Source organism: Anoplolepis gracilipes, chromosome 3, assembly GCF_047496725.1.
Source record: "Anoplolepis gracilipes chromosome 3, ASM4749672v1, whole genome shotgun sequence".
NCBI lineage: Eukaryota > Metazoa > Arthropoda > Insecta > Hymenoptera > Formicidae > Anoplolepis > Anoplolepis gracilipes.
The window spans coordinates 13,600,509-13,613,804 of NC_132972.1; the positions used below are offsets into that span (position 1 = coordinate 13,600,509).

Below are 13,296 nucleotides of genomic sequence, written 5' to 3' on the forward strand. Positions count from 1 at the left end.
AATATTTGTAAATTTAGTGAAAGAATTTTATAGGTCTATTGTGTATTCCATCTTTACATTTACATTCAGTCTTCATACCATACATAATACATTCACAATACAAAATAACTTAATTTGTATCTCTTTTTAATCATAATTTATGTTGAGAAATATTTATAAATCAAATTTAAATCATATTTATCATGCCATACAAAATAAAATTTATAAATTTTTTAATACATACATCTATATGTTATACTTCACAATATTTTTGCAAAGATTGCCTCAATACATTTTTGATGTTAAACTTAATTTTGCAATTTTTTTGCAAATATCTTTTGACAGTAACATGAAAATATGGATAAAATATCCGAATTTAAATATTAGTAACAATATTTTAAAAAATTGCAAGATAGTTGCTGAATAAAATGGTCACAAAAATTCTAAAGTAAAATTCTTATAGATCGCGAATTTAATTCAATGATATTGATGCTATTTATTTAACTCTTATTGAGAATATTTAAATGATAGAAAACGAAAATTAGAAAATTAAAGAAAAGCTAAATTCTACTAAATCGCGAAGTCCGTATCAATGTACTTAGAATAATTACAATTTTCCTGAAATTCTCTAGTTTACACAAATTAAACTGAAATTCATAATTTTTTCCGCGTGACAAATTATTTGAAAAGTGAAGAATTGAGAAAATAAAGAATTGGAGAGAATATACAAAAAATAAAAATTAAAACTTGAAATTTAACTAATAAGTGGAAAATAATCACGATTTTATAATTCATTACGATTGTCTCGTTAGTTATAAAATACGTAAGTTATAAAATATAATGTCAATGTTAATGTTGAAATTCAGACATCAAAATACAAAAAAATTCACAAAAATCATTTTTTAGTTCACAAAAATTGTATAAATATTAATAAATAATACAAGCTAATTATAAGCTAACAAAGAAAAGAGACTAAATTAAAAATTGTGATTTAATTATAGAGAAACATTTTGATGTACATATAATAAGATGTGTCATACACTCTTTACCTGCAGCTTCTTAATATATATTTAAAATATGAATTATTTATACAATCATTTAATAATTTTCTCTCTAAAAAAAGCATTATAATATATAATTAATTCTTGCACGTAATTTATTAAAATAAAGATAAAATCTATCTTTGAACCGATTCTATTTGACTCGAATGGAATCCTCCAATATCACAACCACCAGATAATAACGAAATTAAAACGTTATACATAACTGAATCGTAATATTATTTTGGCTAAAGGATCGTTTTATTTTTCGATGCGCTAAAATATTATTTCACTAAATATACTGTACATATTATTGTTACTCACGCGCTCGTTCTCGTCCTTGTGCTCAGCATAACATACAACGCTTTTGACCTTTAAGTAATTTTGACCTAGAGCGCGTGCCAGTGATGCGAAGAGCATTCTACTCCGAATACTAGACCAGATCGGAATGAATACACGACCGAGCGAGATACTGTATTTATCTTTTAGACGATCTCCCCACTCCCTACAACAAAGTATGTAGTAAACATATTTGAAATAATGTCTATAACTACTATATACACGTAAATGTAAATTTATTAGAGACATATTCACTAAATATATATACCTGAATATGTATATATACATATACATATACATATACATATACATATACATATATATATATATATATATATATATATACATATATATATAGTAAAATTGTATAATATTAATAATAAATAAGCTAATTATAAACAAACAAAGAAAAGAGAGATGCTAATAAATTAAATATTGTGATTTAATTGTAAAGAAACATTTTAATGTACATACACTAACAACGTAAACTTTATCTGCAGCTTCTTAATATATATTTAAAATATAAAATATTTATACAATCATTTAATAATTCTCTCTAAAAAAGCTTGATAATGTATAATTAATTTTTGTACGTAATTTATTAAAATAAAGTTAAATCTATCTTTGAATCGATCCTATTTGACTCGAATCGAATCATCCAATATCACAACCACCAGATAATAACGAAATTAAAACATTATACATAACTGAATCGTAATATTATTTTGGCTAAGGGATCGTTTTATTTTTCAATGTCCTAAAATATTATTTCACTAAATATACTATACATATTATTGTTACTCACGCGCTCGTGCTCGTTCTTGTGCTCAGCATAACATACAACGCTTTTGACCTTTAAGTAATTTTGACCTAGAGCGCGTGCCAGTGATGCGAAGAGCATTCTACTCCGAATACTAGACCAGATCGGAATGAATATACGACCGAGCGAGATACTGTATTTATCTTTTAGACGATCTCCCCACTCCCTACAACAAAGTATGTAGTAAACATATTTGAAATAATGTCTATAACTACTATATACACGTAAATGTAAATTTATTAGAGACATATTCACTAAATATATATACCTGAATATGTATATATACATATACATATACATATACATATACATATACATATACATATACATATATATATATATATATATATATATATATAGTAAAATTGTATAATATTAATAATAAATAAGCTAATTATAAACAAAGAAAAGAGAGATGCTAATAAATTAAATATTGTGATTTAATTGTAAAGAAACATTTTAATGTACATACACTAACAACGTAAACTTTATCTGCAGCTTCTTAATATATATTTAAAATATAAAATATTTATACAATCATTTAATAATTCTCTCTAAAAAAAGCTTGATAATGTATAATTAATTTTTGAACGTAATTTATGAAAATAAAGTTAAATCTATCTTTGAACCGATCCTATTTGACCCGAATCGAACCCTCCAGTATCACAACCACCAGATAATAACGAAATTAAAACATTATACATAACTGAATCGTAATATTATTTTGGCTAAGGGATCGTTTTATTTTTCAATGTCCTAAAGTATTATTTCACTAAATATACTATACATATTATTGTTACTCACGCGCTCGTTCTCGTCCTTGTGCTCAGCATAACACACAACGCTTTTGACCTTTGAGTAACTCTGACCGAGAGTGCGTGCCAGTGATGCGTAGAGTGTTGTACTCCGAAGACCGGATCGGAATGAATACACGACCAAGAGAGACACTGTATTTATCGTTCAGACGATCTCTGCAGTCCCTACAACAAAAGCACGTAGTTAATATATTTGAAATAATGTTTCTAACTATTGTAGACACATGAATGTAAAATTAGAGGCATATTCATTAAATATATATATCTAAATATGTATATGTATGTGTATACTAATAACTAAAAGATTATATGTATACAGAGTAATCAATAAGAAATTTTTATATTTTGCTATATTAATTTATCACATTCTTTTATATATGTGGGCTTAATTAAAATTTATAGTTTAGAGTAATAAAATAATCGTGTACGTGTTTTATATATATGTTATCTCTTTCTCTTAATTGATATTCAATTTATTTACCTTTTTATTTATTTACTTATAAATAAAAAGATATATTTCTTTTTTTAATAGTTTCTTTTTATCACATTGTATATGTATTAGAAATATATCCACGAAAATTCAAAAACAACTCTTCTCTGCATCCTCTATCAAAAGTTGCACGAATTTTCTTGAAAATATATATCTCATACGTACCTATATATATATATATATATATATATATATATATATATATATATATATACTCGTATGTACGTATGCATAAATGTACACTACCATAATACGTTTCGTTCCTCTAGCAAAATGAACATAACTCATTATGTTCACCTAGCTAGGGAGGCGGATTATTGTCAGAAGTACATACATACATACATACGTACAAGGATCAGATATACCACAAACTATTTTTTTGTTAGTTAAAAGAATTTCAGAAAAATTCAATTCTATACTCTCTCTATAGAGTATATTTCTATTATATTTTATTTACAAAAAGTACAAGTATATAAAGTAATCAAATTCTTACTCTTTCACACTAAATTCTATATTATTACGAACTCGAAACATCAGTTTCATTTCTTTATCAATTAATCATACGTACTTCAGATGCTGTTTCATCCGAAAAGTATATTTTTTGGTTGTAAGAAACTGTAATTATTTTTCTCGTGAAAAATTGTTAGAGAACACGTACGAAGAAAGGAAACAAGTCGACACCATATTGCGCGTTTTTGAGATCGCATGATACGTCACGCGTGACGTCAAAATGACATCATGACTTCTATTTTATCAAAGATCGAAATACTGAATTATCAAATATGGAAATTTAAGTATACGCGTAATAATTTTTACTCACGATTCTATTATTATTTATTAAATTACATGCAATTATCAAATTTAAAAAATTTAATCTAAATAACAATTACAAATGAGTATGTACTTATGTTTTGATTTTTTATTCGAAATATATAAAAATTATATGTATAAAATATTTAAAAAAATATATTATTCTCACTGTATGTGTGTGTATGTGACTATATATATATAATTAAAAAACTGTATTTAAATATTTTGTCATTATTTATTAATATCAAGTAAATTATTAAGCGATATATATATATATATATATATATATATATATATATATATATATAATACATAAAATAGATAATAATAGATATCAATAATAATTATTAAATTGGTAATAAAATTTTTTTTTATTTGCTGCTGCAACTTTTCATGAACGAAAAAATCTCAGAAACATTACATTAAATAAAAATATTTTGCACTCAAAATTATTATAATATACTGTAACACATATCATAATACTTCCAAAAATGAACGTTTCAAGAATGTTGCAATTTTGAATTTATTCGACATTATTTTCCAAAATATTCAATAATTGTTCAAAAATTTAATTCCTAAAATTCTATATAAGAAAATAAAGTAATAGACGCGATTATTTAGAAAATAAGAACTTCAAAATTTTTTCTCCAATTTTAAGTTTTATGAAGTCTGAGAAGTTTAATCACTTAGTTAAATTTTACGAATAAAATAATATTTAAGTTTAATATATATAACTTTTAAGTGACACTTTGCCAAATTAATTAATAAAAAGTAAATAACATTTTAAGTTACGTATTGACGCAGTTGCAAATGTATTTGTTGAAATCTTGTTTGTTATTATAATACAATAATAATTTACCTAACAAAATATCCCTTTTTCTTCACAAAATTGTTCATCTCTCATAATTATGGAATATAATCATAAGATTATCCTGTTAGGATAGTAATATTCTCCGTAGGTTAATATCATACTTCTGATTTATCAATAATTCAGTATATTCGCTGCAACTTTAAAGTATATTCAATAGATTAAATACAAATCACATCAAATATGTTTACATAAAAGATACACATTTTTGTATCTGACACTTACCTTTCATGCATTGTTATAAAAAATATACTAAATCCTAAAACACTAATTACTATCTTTCTTAATTCCACGGAATTATAGTTTTTGTATCTTTATAATAAAAATTATACATCAAAAATGTTGCAAAAACATTTTCTTCTTCTTTATTTCCAAAATTTAATAAGGGCATATAATAGTTCCAACTATTAATTAATTTTAATTAGGACATCGTAGAAAAATTCAACACCTTCATCCCTTTACAGTTATTAGAGAATTTTTTTAATCTAGGAGAAATATAAATTTATGATAATAATAAACATTTAATTATGTGTATGTATGTATTCGAAATTGTATTATATATATATTAATATGCTATGTGTATCAAAACACTGATAAATTATCAGAGTATATAAAAGTATAAAATACAAATAAATATAAATAATATATAAATATATATATATATATATATATATATATATATATATATATATACACTTATATATATTGAAAAAAAAACTAACATGACAAATTGTTCCTAAAATAAATCACTAAATTTTTCAGACTTATATAACTTTTTGTCACGAATAGAATGTCAATATATATCAAACTGGTAATATATCTCAATTAGTAAAAAGAGCACATATAAAGGAACAGAATATTAATCAAAGGAATAGAGTACTAATCCAAAGAACAAAATCCTAATCAAATATTAGTAAGCTATACTCAATTTCTCTTTCAAAATTGCTCAACTTATATATTTTTTTAATCTCTTATAAAAATAGATATAAACAGAAATGTTTTCCTTTTTTATTATTAATACTGATTTACTATACTATTAATACTGATTCCTTTATTTCTCTTTAATCGCATATTCTTTGAGAAATCTAAAAATTAATTATTTCTTGAATAAAAGTATAATTTTAAAAGTCTACTATTAAAGATCTAATTTTTGTTTATCTCTCCTCATTTCATAACTATTTTGACTTTTTGAGATTAAATATATTTTTAACTTTTAGTTTTGAATCAAAATTTTAATAAAATGGAGTGTATATAAAATTAATCATATAATAACTACTAAAATTAATTAAATAATAACCTACTATATATTTATATTCTTAAAACTTTAGTTCAGCAAAGAATCTGCGATGCACAAGAAATAAAAAGATGGACTATAATATATAAATTTTATAAGCAAAAAAAGATTATATTACTAAGAAAAACATTTCAAATAACTAAAAAATAATAACAAAAAGAATAAAAAAATTAAATATTAACATGAAACACATCAATTTATCAAAATGTAAAATTATTAATAAAATTTCGAATTATTGTAAATATTGTGAATGAATAATTATGTTTCTGTGTGTATAGTTATGTTTTGTGATGTTCAAAATAATAACAAAAAGAATAAAAAAATTAAATATTAACATGAAACACATCAACTTATCAAAATGTAAAATTATTAATAAAATTTCGAATTATTGTAAATATTGTGAATGAATAATTATGTTTCTGTGTGTATAGTTATGTTTTGTGATGTTCAAAAATAAATTTTATAACTTGTGTAAATTGTATCAGTTCACAAATATTATATTAGAAACCAATTATCGTTAATATTTTATTGCACACTTATTAATCATGAAGAAGTATGTGTCTTTGAAAAGCACGAAATCTAACATATGATTTTGAACACTTGGTACAAGTATAGCACTTCTCATGAGGACCATCTGATACATGATGCACATCTCTCAGATGCTGAGCTAATGATGATTTATGTCTGTAAATGTGTTATAATAAATATATGCTACCAAAACACAGCAAATAACTTTTTAGTTATCTGTAACCTTACCTGTACATTTTATTGCAAGTAGGACATTTAAAATCCTCTTTGTAAAAGTCACAGCGAGTAAAATGTTTTTTAAACTGATGCTTTTTATTAAATATTCTTCCACATTGAGCACATTGAATAACATGATATAAATCTAAAACAAAAAATTATTTGTTTCTATTAATTAAATATTCATTTTATATATATTAGTGAAAATAAATAATTTATTACAATAATATATATTTTTTTGTTTTTCTTTCTCTTTTATTTACCTTCCTTGCTTTCCTGTCGTATTTCCTTGGATTTGGACACAGGTACATCAGCTGAGATTCCAGTTTGAATAAGTGATTTATCTTGAGAAATTACTTTACCTTCTTTCATTAAACTGTTTTCTAAATTCAGGTATTCTATTTCATCAAAAATGTTTATGTTTTCTGAAGATTCAAAAAAATTTATTGATCCATTAGGCTGTGTAACAAGTTCTGTAGAATATGATTCTACACAAATATCTTGTACTTTATCGATACGATAAGATTGTAAATTTTGTGATTTATTTTGTTCCATTGATGACACATTTACATTGTTTTCAGCTATTGCTTCTGTTTTGCTATCATTGTTAGTACATACATTTTTTTTTATAATATGCATCTCTTCAAAGTTTTCATGACAAAGATTTTTCTTATCTAATTCTTCCAACCAATTATCACCAAGTATATCACCATGATAATCCCCACTATAAAAATCATATGTAAAAAGTTCTGGTTCCATGTCACTATTTATAGAGGTTGGCTCTTCATAAAATATAATATCTTTGTCAAGTGACATACAATTTGTGCAAGTACAAGTATACAATACTTTAGGATTCAATGAAAAATTTGAAGCAGTGTCTCTATCAATCAATTCTTCTTTAAAATCATTTACCATTATTGGAAACTCATAATTTATAAGATTTTCTTGAATAACATTTTTATTCTGCATTGTATTGAACTCTGTTAAATTACCAGAAATAATAGGATTGCAATTTCTATTATACTTTTTCTCAAAATTGTAAATCTCGTTGTTATAATAGAAAATATTAGACAATTCCACTGATTTTGTTTCAATATCATTTAAATCACTTACATAGTTTGAATTATTGTATTTAATTTCTGAAGTATTAGGCTCACAGACAGACTGAGTAAGTATAATGTTATTGGAAAAATTACTAACATCTTGCACTGTAATGTTTTCTTTTATATTCACTTGTGAAATAGTAGCTAATCCAGTATCAAAGTCTAATTTTTTATAACTCTTTTTCTTGCAACTAGATTTACGACCTGTTAATCTTCTTGATTTCTTGTTATACAAATTTCCTTTCTCCTTATTATATTTTAATTTCTTCAATGATGCATTCTTTTTATAGCTTAGCGGAATATGCAATGTATTTAAGTGGTCAAATTTCTGCAACAGGTTCTTATCTTTATTATTATTCCAATCAGGCATATCATATGATAAATCCAATGGATTATGTACTTGTTTCCTTTGATGATGTGATTTTGATGATGTAATTTTATTATAACTGGCTTCCATTTCTAAATCAATGCTAGATAATATTGTATTTAACTCAAAAGAAGTATTTATATCTTTCGATAAAAAGCAAGAATCAATCTTATCCAACATAAGTGCTTTATCATTTTTATATATTCTTGTATTATTATTTCTCAAAATATTAGGCAAATTCCGTACAGGTTGTGTATTATGCAATGTAGTTTGGTTTGCAATATTTTCTTTTTTAATTATATTTAGATCTTCAACACAAATGGGTTTAGAAGATTCCATAGAAAGCAATGATATTTCAGCATCCTTCATAGTTTTTTCAATATCACAATTCTGTGCCTGCATATTCTGGTTCAATATGCATAAACCTTTAGTCAATAAATAAAATTGATACAATAAATACAATTAATGCAAATTATTTCTATAATAAATAAATGTCTACATCAATTAAATTATATCAGATATAAAAAATATAGAAAATAAAGTTGTGCATGCAGAATTAATTTATTACTATTTAATTATTAAATCTATGATTACATTAAATAATCAAATAAAATAAAGCATTTAATTGGCATTTCAAAGAACATTCTCATATACCTTCACTTCCATTTAACTAAACAGGATCTCTATAATATTAGTAAAATTAGCTTTTTTTTCTTATCTAAAATAGTAATAAGTATATACATAATACATAATAAAAGTCATGTAATATTTATAGTTATACACAAAAATAATGATGATATTGATACAGAAATAATGTAAAACATCATTACATATATACATAGTAGAAAAATATGTAAATTCATGAAATATATGTATTTATCTGGAAATTTAAATATTTACATTTTATAAATTTTAAAATTTCTATATTTTGAATTCTATAATTGAATCATTAATTACAGATAACAAATTAAATATTAACTTTAATCATAAATTTTTTTTATATATTTTCTATTTTATTTTTTTAAATAGAATGCAAGCAGTACAAATAAAATAAATAGATTTGATCATTTGTTTCTTTTTGAAGTTTAAAAAAAATGTGAAAAATCAATCATGATAGAGTTAAAAATTATCAGAAATTATCAGAAGAAATTAGATCTCATTTTCCAATTCTTGTACATTTTTTTTAAATTAAACATTTGTTACAAATCCCTACGGACCAGTTTTTCTAGAGCTTATCTAAAAAGAAAAAGATTAAGTTATAAAGATATAGTTTAAACCGATCTTAAAATTAACTGGACTGGAAAAACCGGCCCTTAGTCGCACAATAACACTCGAGTTATTTGTAACTAAAAAAAAATTGTTCATTTAAACGTTAACAATAAAATACAAGATAATCGTCATTTTTTTCTCTCGTCTTTCGAGATCGTACTTATTACGATACTGTATTCTATACAGTCGATTACAGAACGAATACCGATTAAATGCGAAGTGAAAAATATATGGTTTATACAGTTTTTATTTTAAGAAACTCTGCAAACACACACGCTATATCATAAATTAATAATTTTAATTGACACATATATCAATTTAATTATTAGAAAAAAACGTTAGTATCAAACTCACACTCCTTCGACACAGGGAACTATTTTTCACGTCTTCCTATTCAAGAGACTCGCCAATGTTTCATATCAGAAAACTATCACAATGCATGTACGTACAATGAATTGGTCGCTTGCTCGTCCAAGATTGAACTGAGGCAAGCGACAAATCATTCGTCGCGCAAAAGAGCGCGTCTTTCTTGATTGCTAAACAGAAAAAGAAACTTGAGAAGACCTTGAGAGCGATAATCACATAGAAAAAAAGCTATCCTACGAGCGCCTACTGTAAACAGTGTCGACTGACAAGCGGCCCTTTTTCGAAACCTAAACATTCGATATTCACGCCGGTGTGAGTCGCCTCAATACGCTAGATAATATGTACGTATTCGAATATACAATACATATATAAAAGAATCTCATATATACATACGAAAAAATATAGATCTGCTGCGAAGAAGAGTTTTGGGAATTCGTTTGTCGAGTGTCGTTCTTCACTTTCAACTGAAGTGCAACGCATTAGACCAGGGGTTCCCAAACCTATTACCTTCGTATCCTCTTTTATGTTGTTGATACTAATTTGTTGCTTTTCTTGGTAATAACTCGGTACAGAATTAACAGAGACAATAACTTATAACACGTGAGTGCTAATTTTTATATAGGTTACTAATTATCTTTTTTTCTATAAATTCTTATATACATCTTCCGTGATTTGAGAATCAACATACAATGTGAATTAACCAAACCAAAATAAACCAATCATAACACTTATAATATAGGCAAAAGACAAAGAGAGAAAATTTGAATGACCGAAGACCGAACATGAAACTAAATATTGATTAAAATTTGTGAATTTAAATTAAAAAAGATGCTTGAGATTGTTATACACATATATCGTCTCTATTTATGATATTAAAAGATACAGCAAAGATTGAAAATAGTTTAGCGTTTATTTTGGTACAAAGAAAATAATAAATCATTTATAATGCTAATGTAATGTTACTTTTATTGAATAAATAGATAAATTTCTCTTATAAATTGGTCAGGAAAGTTAGCGTATATAAATATATAAAGTGAGATATATAACATGATAATAAAATATTTTATTAAAATAAGTTGAAAATTATGATATAATAATTTTGGAAATAGTATTTTTACAAATGTTAAATTCATTTATATGTTATTACATTAAACATATATGAAATAAATAGAATGTTAATCTGATAATACTCATTATATATATGTATAAATCACTTGTGTCAATCTCATATAAAATTACCAATCGTTACCATCTTCAAAATCATTTTCATTCTTCAAACTTGAAAATAAGACATCCCTGATCTTGGGTCGAGGGTCTTCCTTAATTTTCGTTGGTATTGCCTCTTCTTGTCCCAACATCCACTCCAATTCTATACAATAAATAGAGGCCCAAAATCATTTTGTATATAAATATCTTTTCTAGAATATTTTAAATATATTACCTGCTTCGGACAATTTCATGCCACGGAATTCAAGTGGTCCAATTATTTGTTTCACCATATTTCCATTATGATAAATGAATATTGTAGGGAGATTGCTGTCAGGCCAGTTGGGAATACATGTGGTAGAGATGCTTTTCAAAAACTTGGTAGTAGGAAATTTTCTTGCTAAACTGGCAAGGTACTGATTGACTAGAGTACAAAGTGGAATTCTATATATAAAAAGCATATATTCAGTTAATATTCTTGTTATAATGTTCATTGTAAAAGTTTGTTGTTCTTGCGTACCCAGCTTTATAAAGATGTAGAATAACCCATACGTCTTCTTCAGCGTTATTAATTTCTTGAACATAATCTTCCGCAGATATTTCTCGTACTTCTCCATATTTGGACTTTTCTGCTAGTTCCTTCATTTCTGCTATTCTCTTTTGCCGATATTCTTCGAGAACTCGTTCATCCTCTTCATCTTCTAGTTCATCTAACTCGTCCAAAGTTTTTTCTTCTAAATTGTTAGAAACTATAACCAAATAATAATATGTTGATAAAAATTATTTAAAAAGTAATATAATTTTTTTCTTTAATTAAGAGATCTAATTACCACGCCCTGTTTTTTCGTCTATAGTACTTTCCAATAGATTTACTATTTGATCTTCTGTAACTTCTTGCTCTTTCTTCTTTTCAGGTATAATACCTTTCCTTCTGAGAATATCATTCCACTCAGTATCCTCATTTGGATCTTGCTAAAATAGAAAAATAGACCTAACAAATAATACAAAATATATCTAAATTTGTTTTTTAATTATGACCTATTAAAAATTCTAAAGAGATATCAGCATCTTTCTACCTACACATTTATATTACCATATAAGGAGTCACGCGTGGCTAATCTTTTCTTAACCTCTTAAAACGCTACGATTTTTGATAATACTTACCATTTTGAAAAATGGATATTAAATGCTTCTATTAATCTGCTTGAAATTGATTATGTTTTGTATTTATTGTATATAAAATCTCTTCTGAATATATACAAATTATTATAACGTAGGAAACGATACGTCGGTGAGAAAGTAACAGCGACAGCTGATCTGTTTACCGCTCCAATGAAATAGTGGTCACGTGTCACGTGTGCAATTTATGTGTACTGTATATGTACCAGAGTCTTCTCTCTGTATGTACATACGATATCATGAATGTATATATATATATATATATATATATATATATATATATATATATATATAAATGAAAATCAATTAATCACACATTATGTCCTAACTTTATTATGCAAATGTAATACTACTTACAATAAGAAAAATTACACATATTAAATATTGATGTGAAAATAAATTTATATACATCCAAAATCTTTTGAACATCACTTGCATTGTACATATAAAACAGCTTTTTATTTTTTTCTTTCCATTTATATCTTGATCATTGAATAACTAATTTATTATTATTATTTTAATCATTATTTAATTACAGATTTGGACATTAATTGTATGTAAAGGATTATATTCAGAATTATCTTATTTTATATATATCACTAACTAT

At 24.8% G+C, this 13,296-nt stretch overlaps 3 protein-coding genes across 8 annotated transcripts in view; all 3 read right to left on the reverse strand.

Moving 5' to 3' along the window:
- Task6 (TWIK-related acid-sensitive K[+] channel 6) overlaps positions 1 to 5,637 on the reverse strand; it is a 96,521-nt gene extending 90,884 nt beyond the window's left edge. Inside the window, exons 1-5 of one of the 4 annotated variants that reach the window (XM_072888444.1) lie at positions 5,387 to 5,637; positions 5,153 to 5,301; positions 2,983 to 3,149; positions 2,164 to 2,344; positions 1,344 to 1,524 (exon numbers count right to left, since the gene is read on the reverse strand). The gene's annotated coding sequence lies outside the window, so the exon portion shown is untranslated. Of the gene's footprint in view, positions 1 to 1,343; positions 1,525 to 2,163; positions 2,345 to 2,982; positions 3,159 to 4,051; positions 4,167 to 5,152; positions 5,302 to 5,386 lie in introns of those variants that run through there. The other 3 variants (XM_072888443.1, XM_072888446.1, XM_072888445.1) reach the window with 3 other exon arrangements.
- A 1,285-nt stretch (positions 5,638 to 6,922) lies between these two features.
- Positions 6,923 to 10,974, reverse strand: LOC140664131 (uncharacterized). 3 transcript variants are annotated; one of them, XM_072888912.1, is made up of 5 exons: positions 10,698 to 10,974; positions 10,293 to 10,474; positions 7,463 to 9,094; positions 7,212 to 7,344; positions 6,923 to 7,139 (listed from the first exon to the last, which is right to left on the reverse strand). In XM_072888912.1, the coding sequence occupies exons 3-5, from the start codon at positions 9,069 to 9,071 to the stop codon at positions 6,995 to 6,997; spliced, it is 1,887 nt and encodes a 628-aa protein (XP_072745013.1). In that variant the 5' UTR covers positions 9,072 to 9,094; positions 10,293 to 10,474; positions 10,698 to 10,974; the 3' UTR covers positions 6,923 to 6,994. The 3 variants fall into 3 exon arrangements, with proteins under 3 accessions (XP_072745013.1, XP_072745015.1, XP_072745014.1); XM_072888914.1 differs by lacking the exon at positions 10,698 to 10,974 and adding an exon at positions 10,552 to 10,657; XM_072888913.1 differs by lacking the exon at positions 10,698 to 10,974 and having other exon boundaries at positions 10,293 to 10,521.
- Positions 10,975 to 11,478: 504 nt separating this feature from the next.
- Positions 11,479 to 12,855, reverse strand: Viaf (viral IAP-associated factor). Its single transcript, XM_072888214.1, has 5 exons — positions 12,675 to 12,855; positions 12,341 to 12,482; positions 12,031 to 12,259; positions 11,746 to 11,954; positions 11,479 to 11,673 (listed from the first exon to the last, which is right to left on the reverse strand). The coding sequence occupies exons 1-5, from the start codon at positions 12,675 to 12,677 to the stop codon at positions 11,540 to 11,542; spliced, it is 717 nt and encodes a 238-aa protein (XP_072744315.1). The 5' UTR covers positions 12,678 to 12,855; the 3' UTR covers positions 11,479 to 11,539.
- Positions 12,856 to 13,296: the final 441 nt, after the last annotated feature.

Excerpts from the sequence above, each read along its gene's own strand:
- LOC140664131 (XM_072888912.1), bottom strand. The coding sequence starts at position 9,071 with ATGCAGGCACAGAATTGTGATATTGAAAAAACTATGAAGGATGCTGAA. Across the intron at positions 7,345-7,462 it reads ACGACAGGAAAGCAAGGAAG|ATTTATATCATGTTATTCAA; the intron begins GTAAATAAAAGA and ends TTTTTGTTTTAG. Across the intron at positions 7,140-7,211 it reads ACTTGCAATAAAATGTACAG|ACATAAATCATCATTAGCTC; the intron begins GTAAGGTTACAG and ends ACACATTTACAG.
- Viaf (XM_072888214.1), bottom strand. Across the intron at positions 12,260-12,340 it reads AGACGAAAAAACAGGGCGTG|TTTCTAACAATTTAGAAGAA; the intron begins GTAATTAGATCT and ends ATTTGGTTATAG. Across the intron at positions 11,674-11,745 it reads CATGAAATTGTCCGAAGCAG|AATTGGAGTGGATGTTGGGA; the intron begins GTAATATATTTA and ends TTTATTGTATAG.